At 33.5% G+C, this 13,343-nt stretch overlaps 1 protein-coding gene across 27 annotated transcripts in view; it reads right to left on the minus strand.

The window, feature by feature from the left end:
- Positions 1–13,343, minus strand: part of WDR17 (WD repeat domain 17) — a 123,342-nt gene that overhangs the window by 74,032 nt on the left and 35,967 nt on the right. For all 27 annotated transcript variants that reach the window (XM_071214015.1, XM_071214020.1, XM_071214045.1 and 24 more), the window contains 3 exons: positions 10,046–10,174; positions 3,694–3,877; positions 1,341–1,571 (listed from right to left, as the gene is read on the minus strand). In XM_071214015.1, the coding sequence (XP_071070116.1) occupies positions 1,341–1,571; positions 3,694–3,877; positions 10,046–10,174 (544 nt within the window). The remainder of the gene's footprint in view (positions 1–1,340; positions 1,572–3,693; positions 3,878–10,045; positions 10,175–13,343) is intronic.

Below are 13,343 nucleotides of genomic sequence, written 5' to 3' on the forward strand. Positions count from 1 at the left end.
AGGATAAAATCACAATGGGCGTCTACTTCTCCAATATAACGTTTATTGGTAAAAGGTAGAGGAGTAAAGTCTCAAAAGTTCTGAGGGAAAGAAAGAGTAATCCGGGAGTATTATGCTAAACCAAGTTACCCTTAAAGCATAAAAGCAACAGTCAGAAAAGTATCTCAAACAAAAAATCTCAGGGACAGAATACCTATGAGCTGTTGAGAAAACCTAAATTGTGAAATCCACCCAGCCAAAAGTGTAATCAAAATAAATAATTTGGGATTGAAGAAGCTGAAGTGGAAGTCTATGATAAATACTAAAAATATTTAAATATAGGAATAAGGACAAAGCACTGTAGCAATTGGTTACAAAATACAAATGTTATAAAGCCTGTTTAATTATTATAAAACTATTAATATCACAATTATCAAGAGGTAGAGCAGAGAGGGAAAGTGGAAAAAAGACGTATATTTTTATCATTTAAAAGGCAAATAACAGATACTGTTTAAATGTATTTAAAATATAATGAACCTAATCTATCAATGTTTTACATAGTTTTTTTTTAATTTTAGAAGATTGTTTTCAGAGGAAAGATGTGAATTTCAACAATTTCTTCCGTTCAACATAAAATTTAATTTTTCTTTGATTAATTAAATGGAATGTAGTATTTTTTTGTGAGAGAAGCAATCTTGTTCTCGAAAAAGTACTTTCATCCATCCATCAATTTCACAAACATCAAGCGACATAGAAGGTAAAGCCATCTTTCCCAAATGTTAATAATGCTTATTTATAAGCAAAGAGCTATTCAAGCACACTTTTATTTTCTTCATTATACTTTATTGTTTAAATTTTTTAAATGAGCAGTAACTAATTTCTCAGACCTTTTCATTCAGTCAGATTAATTAACTAACATGGATTCAAAAGGTTATTGTTCCTTCTTATCTAAGTTCGAATCCTTTGTTAAGGAGTCTGGCATAAGACTGGTGGTTTTATAAGCAAGTAGGAAAATAATCTGGAGTCATGTAGGCAGGGCAATACATAATCTAGCTGTATATCTTTATTCATTCTTAGTAATGTTCAGAAATAAAGAGTTGATTTAAAAAGTGAAAATATGGGGCACATGACTGATTTGGCACAAATTCAAATCTGCACAGCTGCGTTGAACGTATCACAATGCCTTATTAATAAAATTCACTTCAATGATTATTTGGAATTAATACAATGACATAATATTTCCACAATTATCATTCTTGAATTAAAATGTGATGCAATTACCACCACCTTTATGACATGTAAATAAGAAATTATATATGCCAAGAAAAAAATGTAAGAGAGCTGACTGACTAAATTCTTACCTGGTTGAAAAATTGATAGACTTCCATCAATATGCCCGAACACCACTTTCCCCTTTTTTTGGGTATGCCATCTAAACATACAGATATCAGACAAGAAGCTATGAGCTTCTTTGTGCACAGTTACTCCAGTATCTGGTCCTGAGATGGTCCAAATGAACAGCGGACCTCTGTGGGAAACAAATGCCACAGCATCATCTGCGTTCCAGCACCAGCTAAGAGAGGCAGGCACTCCTGGAATAGAAACCACACACCGTCACAGAACAGAGAGATGTGCTATAAGATTACATCATTAAAATATCATTTGCTTTATACATTTCCAAAACAAATTAAAGAACAAGAAAAAAAGTAACCTTATAAATTGGATTTATAAAATAAACCCAAAGATCACAGTGAGCATAATAAGGTACTTCCATAAGGAAAGGAAAAGTATTTAGTTAGGTTCAAAAACCACAATTATGTTTTTATTTGATCATATGCATCCATATAGTTAATGACATTTATTAAACAGTGTCTTTATTTTAGTAGACTATATGTTAAAGCAATGGATAATCATTGAGCACTTGTGCATAAAGTCTGCTCTAGGCACTCAGGTTTACAAGGTAGTGTAAGATACAATTCCTGCATTAAAGGACCTTAAATATAAATGGCAGTAGGAGTAAATGCATGAAAAGAAGTTAAATGCTACTTAAATATGATTTAATAATGATACAATGAATGCTAGAATCTATTTTTTAAATCAGGAATTTAGATTCAAATCTTAGCTTTGCCTTAGTTGAACTAAATAAATTACTTTACCTTTTTAAGTCTGTTTCCTCATCTATAAAATAGAGATAAAAATAGCTGACCACCTATTTCCTATGAGTGTGAAGAAAAGGAAATATGAAAATGTATGTAAAAGTGCCTCGGATTATAAGAGAATGCAAAAGTTAGTTGCTAAAATTCCCACTTTTATTGTGACCAAATTAAATGAATCAAATATGAAATAAGTGTATGGTAAATTTATGATTCAAGAGAGAGATTAGTGAATTTCTCAAACACAGATATATTAATTGCATCAGAGTCATGAAATTTTACACGGCATATTAGATCATATGACATTAAGGCCTAGGAACCTATTTTTTTTTTTTAGAAACCTATTTTAAATAGTTTTCTCCAAATGACTGTTATATGTAGAAAAGTTTGGGAACCACTGAGCTACTGTCTCAGAAAGAAACTGGATTTTAATTACATCATAAAGGAGGGGTAGAATTTAAATATGTGGGATAACTAGCATTTCCCACAAAGAAATGATACAAATAAAATACACAGAGTTGTCAACAATATAAAAGCTAAAGCTTATTTAGGGCCTGGCATATAATGATAACTCCATAAATATTGAATGAATGAATGAATCAATCAATCAATCTGTGAATAAGGCCAGTGAAAAAACTGACATGTTTTCTAGGACACATTAACAGAAGCAGAATTTCCCCAATAAGGGATAAACTACCAGAGCACACTAAAATGCTGGCTCTCTGAACATGCATTTGGAGAAATGCACTGAAGAAAATGAAGGGACCAGAAATGATATTATATAATAATAATAGCAAACATTTCTATAGTGGCTTATTATGTAACAGGTACTCCTAAGAACTCTAAATATTAACTCATTTAATTCTGAAAGTTATAGTCATTAATTTTTAAAGAAGAAATTTTGAAAACTTAAAGAAAAAGTTTGGAAAATATATACAGCAATAGCTTTCAAAACCCTAATTAATAGAGCTATAATAGTGCTCAATGAATAGACTGAATTATTGTGACATTTAACACAGAAAAAAGATTACTTAATCTTAAATTTATCATCATTATGGGGTAAGATTAAATAAGAATTCTCACTGCAAAGTAGAAAGTGTTTGTAATTATATTACTTATGCTCACAAAGACCTGTTTGTATGAACAGGACTCTGTACATTGACAAGTAAATATAAAGGACAGAAACTTGCACAACAGTGGTCCCACTGAATACACGCATAATATTGTCTTTGTATGTCTCAGATAGGAAGAAAAGTAATCAATAGGTAAGGCCTTTTGTTTCATTAAGAAAATATTTTCTAATTATTGTTTTTACATTTATTTTTGAATTTTTATGTTATATTTAAATATTAATAAATTATATTTGATACTATATTTTTAATTATCATATGTAGCATGTATAATTATTTCATGAAATTTTGTTTTAGTTCCATACACATACATACACAATTGTTACTTATAGAAAGTTTGAAAAACACTACTTTCAAATTTGAACTAATAATGCTAATAGGGCTTAAGGAAAAAAAATACTTCTTTCAATAAATTCCAGTTATAAAAATACCTTTTATACTGTCGAGTTTAGCAATGACTTTTTGTTCTGCAACGTTCCAAATGATCACTAAATTATCAGTACTGCCACTTGCAAACAAATCAGGGTTATGTGGACACCAAGAGATTGCTGTGATGGTTTTTTTATGTTCGGACATAATTGCATGAAGTTTGAATTCATTATAACGGTGATCCAACTAAAATAAAATATATAAAGGAAAGATTTCAGTACTTTTAAAAGATAATCCATTATTCATTAAATAATCACATTAAAAAACAAAAGCTACATTCATGAAAATTAGTAAATCTAATAAAAAATAAGAACAATTTTAATAAGAAGTAAAAATAAATGTTTTAAAATGAAGTTTCCATAATAATTCAGTTTTATTATATTTTTCACAGCTATAACAATTATAAGGAAAAATTCGGTTTTCAAATAATATTTTTCAGTGACTTTTCACTTAAATATGAACTCAAAGAAATTAGGTTAAATGTAAAATTTGCCCATTATTACAGTATAAAAATATCCAAAGTTTCCAGAGGAATGATGTCATTAACTCATTTTTTATTACTGTTTTTTCAGATGGGGCAATATGTTGTGTTTTTATATGTTAACAAACAAAAGGAATAGCCTCATTTTTCCTATATCATTTGTAAATGTGCCCCCATTAGTTAGGAGAGTTATATCAACAATCAAAATTAATAACCACAAATATATAGACCAATGGAATTAAACTGAAAATTCAGAAACAGACCCTCATATCTATAGTCAATTGAATTTTGACAAGGCTGCCACATCCACTCAACTGGGACAGAACAGTCTCTTCAATAAGTAGTGCTGGAAGAACTGGATAACTGGATATCCATATTCAAAAGAATAAAAGAGGGCCTATATCTTACAGATTATACAAAAATTAGCTCAATATGAATCAAAGACCTAACTATTAATATAAGAGCCAAGACCATAAAACTCTTAAAAGAAAATGTAGGGAAGCATCTTCAAGATCGTGCAATGGACAATGGTTTCTTAGACTTTACACTCAAAGCACAAGCAATGAAAGAAAAAGATAAATGGGACCTCAAAATTGAAAGCTTTTGTGCTTCAAAGAACTTTGTCAAGAAATCAAAAAGGCAGCCTACTCAATGAGAGAAATCATTTGGAAACCACATGTAGCAGTTTGATACTATTTATGAATTCCAAAAAAAGATACTGATTATGTTTGTAAATTGGTCTGTTCATCTGGGCATGATCCCCATTGACCGTATTAAATCAAAGGTTTTACAATTCTTTAATTAAATCAAGATTAGGGCTTTGATTTGACCATGTCATTAAAGCATGACTCAGGGTTGAGCTCCACCCCCTCGGTGGGCTATATAAATGGACACTCACTCAAGAAGACACACAGAGGACAAGAGCTCCATAGATATAGAAGAGGAGAGAACTGTGATCCTGGGGACACGGAAAGAGCTGACCATTCACCTGGGAGTTTACAGCTGACCTTGTGAAGAGAACAGAGCAGCCGAGCCCAGATGAGAAACGAGCCCTATACCAGCCTACAGCAGAGATGGGAAGAGGCTGGGACCAGGGAGCTGAGAGAGGAAGGCTGAACCCTTGCAGAGACTGGCAACCATCTTGTTTCAACACATGGCAACCATCTTTGGTTGCCAACACATTCCAACCTTGAGTTGGAATCTTTAGGGCCTTGTAACTGTAAGTTTTTACCCCAAATAAATACACTTTATAGAAGCCAACAGATTTCTGGTACTTTGCATCAGCACCCCTCATGGCCAACTAATACACCACATATTCAGTAAGGGTTTAATATTCAGAATATATAAAGAAATCCTAAAACTCAACAATAAAAAGACAAACAACCCAATTAAAAAATGAGCAAATGATATGAATAGACAATTTTCTAAAGAGGAAATTCAAATGGCTAAAAAGTACATGCAAAGAAGTTCAACATCACTAGCTTTTAGGAAAATGCACATCGAAACCACAATGTATGGGAACCTCATATTTTTTAATGTTACATTGTGTATGATCTATGTATCTTTAAAAAAATGATAATTTTTAAAAAGAGAGAAGACTAGATAGGGCTGTTAAAGGAGAAATATTGAATATAGTCATTTCTGTAAGTCTTTTAAAGTAGATTTCAATCCTTGAATGACCTATTTTTGTATACATTGGGATATATTCAATATTTTAACTGAAAAAAAACAACACCACCACAGTGAGATATCATTTCACACCTACTAGAATGCCCACTATTATAAAATCATAAAACTGACACCCTGCACTAGTAATTTGCCACTGTTGTGATCCTTCTGTGACCAAAACCTCTCCAAAAATGGAGCCAACAAAATAAACAAAATTAATAAGAAAATGAATTTTTAAAATAACTAAAACAACACATATTTTTAAAATTTAAAATAAAATTTAAAAAACTTTTTTAGACATTGTGTCTTTCATCACTGTAAGATATTTTGTCTTAAGTGACAGTTTCTTCCATATAGTCCCCCCAGTGTCTTTTTTTTTTTCCATTTTATTTTCAAAGAAGTTTTAGGATACAGAAAAGTCACACAGAGAATAAAGGGGATTCGCATATACCCAACACCCTCCCCATTTCTCCCTTTCCCCAATTAATAACATCTTATATGTGGGTGGTACATTTGTTATAACTGACGTACAAATATTGAAGCATTGCTACTAACCATGATCAATGATTTACATTATGGTATATATATTGGATCATACACTTTTATAGATTTTGACAAAATTTGAAGAGGCCTGTACTCATTATTGCAAGATCATGCTGAACAATTCTAATGCCCTAGAAATTCCCTACATTCCCAGCACGGGACATGACTCCCAGAGATGAGCCTCCCTGGCACTGAGGGATTATTACCAAATGCCAACTAGCAATGCATCTGGAAAAAGACTTTGATCCAAAGGGGGAAATGGTAAATACAAATGAGTTTTTATGGCTAAGAAATTTCAAAGTGAATCAGGAGGTCATTCCAGGACTTATGCAAGTCTCAGCAGGATCTCACTGACTGACACAGTAAATACTGCCTCAAAATGTGGGGCTCCTGAGGGCTCTAGAGATGCTCAGAAACTATAAGCAGGGCAGTCATATTCTATAAATATAACAACTGTATAGAGTAACGTTGCACATCAATGACCTTCAATGATTTAACTATGCAAATTAACCAGATAGTAGCCAAAAGTACATTAGAATACTGAAATATTTGTTGGATTAATTTATTAATGCATTCCTACTATATTTACAGTTCAAGACTATGAAAGTGTACTGTTATATTGAGTTGGACCATAAATTACCCTACTTTTAGAGTATTTAATAAAATTAAGTAGTGCAATTCAATGGTTCAAAGAATTGGTACTTCAGAGTATAATTCAGTAATTCAGAAAAATTGAATAATCCATTAGTCTTATCCAAAGTGTGATAGATTGTTAGACATTTATTATACATTGACATTAGGTGTTATTTAATAAGTATTTCTTCTAAAAATAATAATAATGTCTAATTTATGTAGCATAATTTCCAAAGCACTTGAATTTAGATGATCACATTTAAAATAATTCTTAATATAAGTTTAATTAATTTTAATGTCATCTATAATTTTCTACTGGCATACTCTGAATAAGTTAAAGTTCACTGTAATATTGTACAAACTGTCACCTCCAAATATGAGTGATTTTTATTTTGCTTCAGTCTTTAATGACATGCAAATGTTCTTAATAGGTTTTTATATTAATAATTTTTGAATAATCTTTCCAAATATTTAAGTATAAAATGTCATTTTAAAATTTAGGACAGGCACAAAATTTTTTTTAAAAAGTTCTTATTTCATTCACTCAGTTTCTTACCACATTAATCCACTGGAGGAATAGTTTGACTTGTCTGATAATTTCCTTTTCTTTAGGAGGAAATAGAGAGAAGAGAAGACAAGAAATAGGGACATAACACTAGGGAAGAATGTGGTAGCAGGAAGTTTGGAATAAGAAGCTTAGGAGTGCAAGCAGATGGGAGATAAAAGAAGGTATTTTTAAGTTTTACTGCTTTCTATGTATGGGATGAGAGATGACAGAATTTGAGTTAAACTGAAATTGTATTTTGGTTGTGGCTGTTTCCACAATCTTAGGAATGGACCACATAACATTTTATTCTAAATCGTCAAAATTCAACTGTTTTTTTTTTAATTAATATTATTTCTTCTATCTTCAATAAGCTATAGCACTGTTAGTAATAAATTAAAATTAATGAAAAGGAATTTTTACTCCACCAATAAAACAATTCTTTTTTTATTCTTAACTGAAATAAGTTCATGTTTACTTTTTGTTTTTGTTTTTTGTTTTTAATCATTCATTCAAGAAACATTTAATGAATGTCTGCTAAGGGTCAGGCAGTGTGCAAAAACCTGAGAATTCAAAGATGAGGAAGATTGACTTCTGGTAAATGGAAGCATGTAGAGTGGTAGTCAGTTTTACCATGACCCTCACTAAAAGGCAAGGAGAAAAGGTAGACATGGAAAAGAGCTTATATACTTGAGCTGAGACTTGAAAGAAAAGAAAGTATTCTTCATAAAGGCCATGTAGGCAAACTGAGTCACTGTGAGCAAAGGCAAGATATGAAACAGTCTGAGATATTTTGGAAAATGCAATTAATTTAGCCATGTCTGGAGCATAGGGTGAGAAGGATGCAGAGTCAGGAAGATTACAAAAGACTTTGAATGTCATACTATGAAGTCTGGATGTCAATATTAGGGAATGAGGAATGTGACAGATTAAATTGTGCATCCCAGTTTGGAAATATTTGTGGTCTTGGCCTGCATTCTAGTGGGCATGGACCCATTGTAAATAGGATCTTTTCATGATGGTCCTTCTGTTAAGGTGTGGCCCACCTGACTCAGGTTGGGCTTTAATCTGGATAATTGGAGTCCTTTAAAAACAGAATGAAAGTCACACAGAGGGGAAAGCCATACGGAGCACCAGAGCTAGAAGTCAGTGGAAACCAGAGAGGAAGGGAGAAGACATCACCCTGAGTACTGTCGTGTGACAGAAAAGCCAAGGAGTCCCAAAGATTGCCAGGCAGCCAGAAGATACCGACCACAGCTATTAAGAGACTGTCACAATAGGTTGGGGAGAAATGATGTAGGTCTAAACGAAAAGGACATGAAGAAGATGATAAAGTCTATAAAATATTATAATCACTCTTGGTCACCTAGAATATAGAATGTAAGTATAGGTGGGAGTGAGTGGTAATTCTCACATTCTGGTTCAAATAAATTGTTAGCTGGTGACATATTTCATTGAGATATTAACTCCAGATTTAAGGAGAAAGATGAAACTTGGGACTTAAGATATTTATGGCACATCTATGTGGAGATCTTCTGAAGGCCATTGACTCTATAAATTGGGAACTGATGAGATCTGTCCGGATGTAGCTTTGACATGAAAAAAATGAGTTGTAATGTTTTTTTCTCTCAAGAATATCTCAAAATATATTGCATCTGTACCAATTTTAATACAATGCTATATATAGGACTACCCACATTCTTCAACTGATTAGAAGATTTTCTCATATCAAATTTGGTTACTGAGCAAAGGTTGAAGTGAATGAAGAAATGGATTCCTTTTATTCATATGGGAATTTAGTTTAAAAAGAAATCAAAACAAATTGCTTACCATTCCTAAAATGGGACTTTATAATTCTTAGAAAAACTCTTTTTAGTCAACAGCCATAAAAGATTATACAATCAATTAATATCTGGCTATTCCTTTACTAATATAAGAATTTTCTTAAAAGTTTGAATTGGAGAAGTGGATGTGGCTCAAGTAAGTGGTCTTCCACCTACCATATGGGAGGACCTGGTGTGGTTCCCAGTGCCTCCTGGAGAAAGCAAGCTGGCCCAGCGAGCTGACACAAGATGATGCAACAAAAGAGACACAAAGAGAAAAGACAATGAGAGACACAATAAACCAGGGAGCGGAGGTGGCTCAGGTGACTGAGTGCCTCTCTTCCAGATGGGAGGTCCCACGATTGGTTCCCAGTATCTCCTAGAGAGAAGACAAGCAGACACAGCACACAGCAAATGGACACAGAGAGCAGACAGGGACTGCAAACAATGGGGGGAGGGGTTGGAGATAAATAAATAAATAAATCTTTAAAAAAAAGTTTGAATTGTAGAACCAATGAAGTAGAAATAGCAGTAAAGTTGAAAACATAAACAGCAATAAAAGTATAGCACTATAGTTCATGTGATGGGAACATAAAAATTTTGATTAAATATTAACTTTACTGATAAAATTTAAAATGAAATTGAATCAATGTGAATTTTACCTGATAAATATAGATGGCCAGAGTAGCACAATATGCAAACCTGTCTCCATTGGCTGCACACACATCTTTGTTCCATGGCTGACATCCAGCAGCCAGCAGTCCCACTTGCCTTACCTGGGACATGTTTGCCTTGAAAAATAAATTTGGAGAAATAGCACAGTCAGTTTCATCATTTGATAAACTTTGTATTCATCTATCTTCTCCAATCCTTAACTTTGTGCCCTGAAAAATCTTCTACTAGTACTGAGGCAGGCTAGATTAGGAATCAGTAGATGGATCTAGAACCTGGCAGGAAAGCCAGGTGGCCATGGATACCCCACAAGATGGTTGCTGGAAGAACCTTGCAAGAACCCCCATTTGGAAGGAGATTTCCTCCAGAGAAGCTCCTGATATTCTCCAGGGGTCTTATCATTGGTCCCCCCTGGGGGATTGAGAGGTAGGTTACCCAATTAAACAGCAAACAGCTGGGTCTCCTCCCCCATCATTAGCAAAGGGGCAGAATAATTAATCATTCAAAAAGCAAGCATGGAAGCTAAATCGGCCCTTTTTCCCCTTGCCCCGATCTAGCCCTGTTCTTGTCTTCCTGCCCCTGCCTGGATCAGCACGCAAGTAAACCTGGGGATTTGTAATCTGTAATGGGAAACTTTCTATAAAGCAGCTCTCTTTATCTCTTTTCAGTCCCTTCGTCTCTACCTGGGACCCACAATCGTTATTTTCTCCCATTTCTTTTCTCTCCTTTCCTTAATAAATTACTGGCCTAACTAAACTGACTTGCACTTAAAATTCATTTTTCTGTAGCTTAACCAAGAACCTACAGAAAATCTAGCAACAGTACTACTAATACCAATTTATATTTTCAGAGCATAGGAGGTGCAACCCCAAATGTCTAAAGATATCAGGCAGGTAACTTAAATTAAGAAAGCAAGAGATTACCAGATGATAAATGATAACGGACACTTGGCCACAGAATTGGGAAGCCCATAAGGAGTGACAGGCACTATAGTGAAATAGAAAGTGCATATCTTATCTAATGGGCTTTAGTACCACTGGAGAGGGCCAGCCTATATTGCCAGCTTTGTGAACCTTCCAGAGAAACAAAAATATCCAGATTTTTATGTGAAATATAACAATTTTTAAATACTGACAATTCATTCAAAAGCAACAAATCCAAATTTAAAACATTATGGATTATTTTATATTACACAAAAATTAACTCAAGATGGAATAAAGAAGTAAATATAAGAACCAGGACCATAAAATTCCTAAAGAAAATGTAGGGAAGCATCTTCAAGATCATGTGGTAGGCAAAAGTTTCATAAATTTTATACCCAAAGGACAAGCAAAAAAGAAGAAAAATTAAATGGGACCTCCTCAAACTGAAAGCTTTTGTGCTTGAAAGGACTTTGTCAAGAAATTAAAAAGGCAGCCTACTCAATGGGAGAAAATATTGGGAAACTATGTATCTGATAAGGGTTTAATATCTAGCATATGCAAAGAGATTCTACAACTCAACAATAAAAAGACAAACAACCCAACTTAAAGAAATAGGCAAAGGATTTGAATAGATGTTTTTCCAAAGAGGAAATACTAGTGGCTAAAAAAGCACATGAAAACATCATCAGCTATTAAGGAAATGCAAATCAAAACCACTAGAAATATCATTTCATATCTACTAAAATGGCCACTTTTATAAAAACAGAAAACTACAAGTGTTGGAGAGGATATGAGGAAATAGGAACACTCCTTCAGTATTAGTGGGAATGTAGAATGGTGCAGCTACTTTGGAAGACAATGTGGCAGTTGATCAGGAAGCTAAATATGGAATTGCCATTTGAGGCGCCGATCCCACTACTAGGTATATACCCAGAAGAACTGAAAGCAAGGACAAAAGCAGACATTTGCACACCAATGTTCATAACAGTACTATTCACAATTGCTAAAAAATGGAAGCAACCTAAATGTCCATCAATAGATGAATGGATACAAACAAAATGTGGTATATAGATATGATGGAATATTACTCAGCTAAAGTAGGAATGAAATACTGATGCATGTGACAATGTGGATGGTCCTTGAGGACCTTTACTTGTGTGAGATAAGGCAGACACAGAAGGACAAATATTGTATGATCTCATTAATATTAACTAATAATAATAGCCAAACTTATAGAGGTAGAATCTAGAAGATAGGTTACCAGGACATAGAATGGGGGTAGAGAATGGGAATCTAATGCCTAATCTGTGCAGAATTTATAATTAGGTTGGTTGTAGTGGTTTGGGGGTGGACAGAGGTGATGGTAGTGCCACACTGTGACTGTAGTGGCAGCTATTAGGTATGTGTGTGAGCATGATTGAAGGGGCAGGTTTTGGGTCATAAATATTATTAGAAGGAAAGCTAGAGGATAAAACATGGGATTATATAACACAGTGAACACTGTGGTGAGTGAGAACCAGGGTTAATAATATAAATATAAGAATGTTCTTTCAGGATCTAAAACAAAAATATATGGTGCTACTAAGAGGGTGGTATATGGAGAAAAGGGCACCTAAAGCAAAACATGAACCATAGTTAACAATAACATTTTAATATTCTTACATAAAATCTAATAGAGGTACCACACAAATGTTAAGAGTCAACAATAGGAGAGGGGATTGCATATTTATTATAAGAAAAATATTGTATGTCAAGAAATAACCAAATTTCCCTGTTCTACATGGTCAGGGATCTAGACTGTCAGGACCTTTTAAACAGCTTGAACATTCTATAGCTACATACTCCTATGGGATATAGACACAGCATTATTGTCATAGATATGTCTTCTGGATAGAGGCCTACCCGGTATAACAAAATTTTAAACTTCCTGTCTGGAGAAGTCCCACTAGTTTTTCAGAAACCCTGGAATATATAAACCTTACCTAATAAAGGAAAATAGGCTAATAAACCAAGCCCTTGATCTTAATGATTATACTTATCAACCTGTAATAATGAAACTAAGTCAAATTATAACTAATAATAACTATTACCTAAAAGTTGCCTTCTGAAAACTTGTTACTCAAATGTGGCCTCTCTCTAAGCCAAACACTGCAAATAAACTCATTACCTATCCCCTGAGATGGGACATTACTCACAGGGATCAGCCTCCCTGGCACTGAGGGATTATTACCAAGCATTAATTAGGAATGCATATGAAGAAATACCTTGATCAAAAGGGGGAACTATTAAATAAAAATAAGGTTTTTTATAGCTAAGAGATTTCAAAGAGAGTTGGGAGGTCATTCCAGAGGTTATACTTGTGCAG

The sequence above is a fragment of the Dasypus novemcinctus genome, chromosome 1, assembly GCF_030445035.2.
Source record: "Dasypus novemcinctus isolate mDasNov1 chromosome 1, mDasNov1.1.hap2, whole genome shotgun sequence".
Taxonomy (NCBI): Eukaryota; Metazoa; Chordata; class Mammalia; order Cingulata; family Dasypodidae; genus Dasypus; species Dasypus novemcinctus.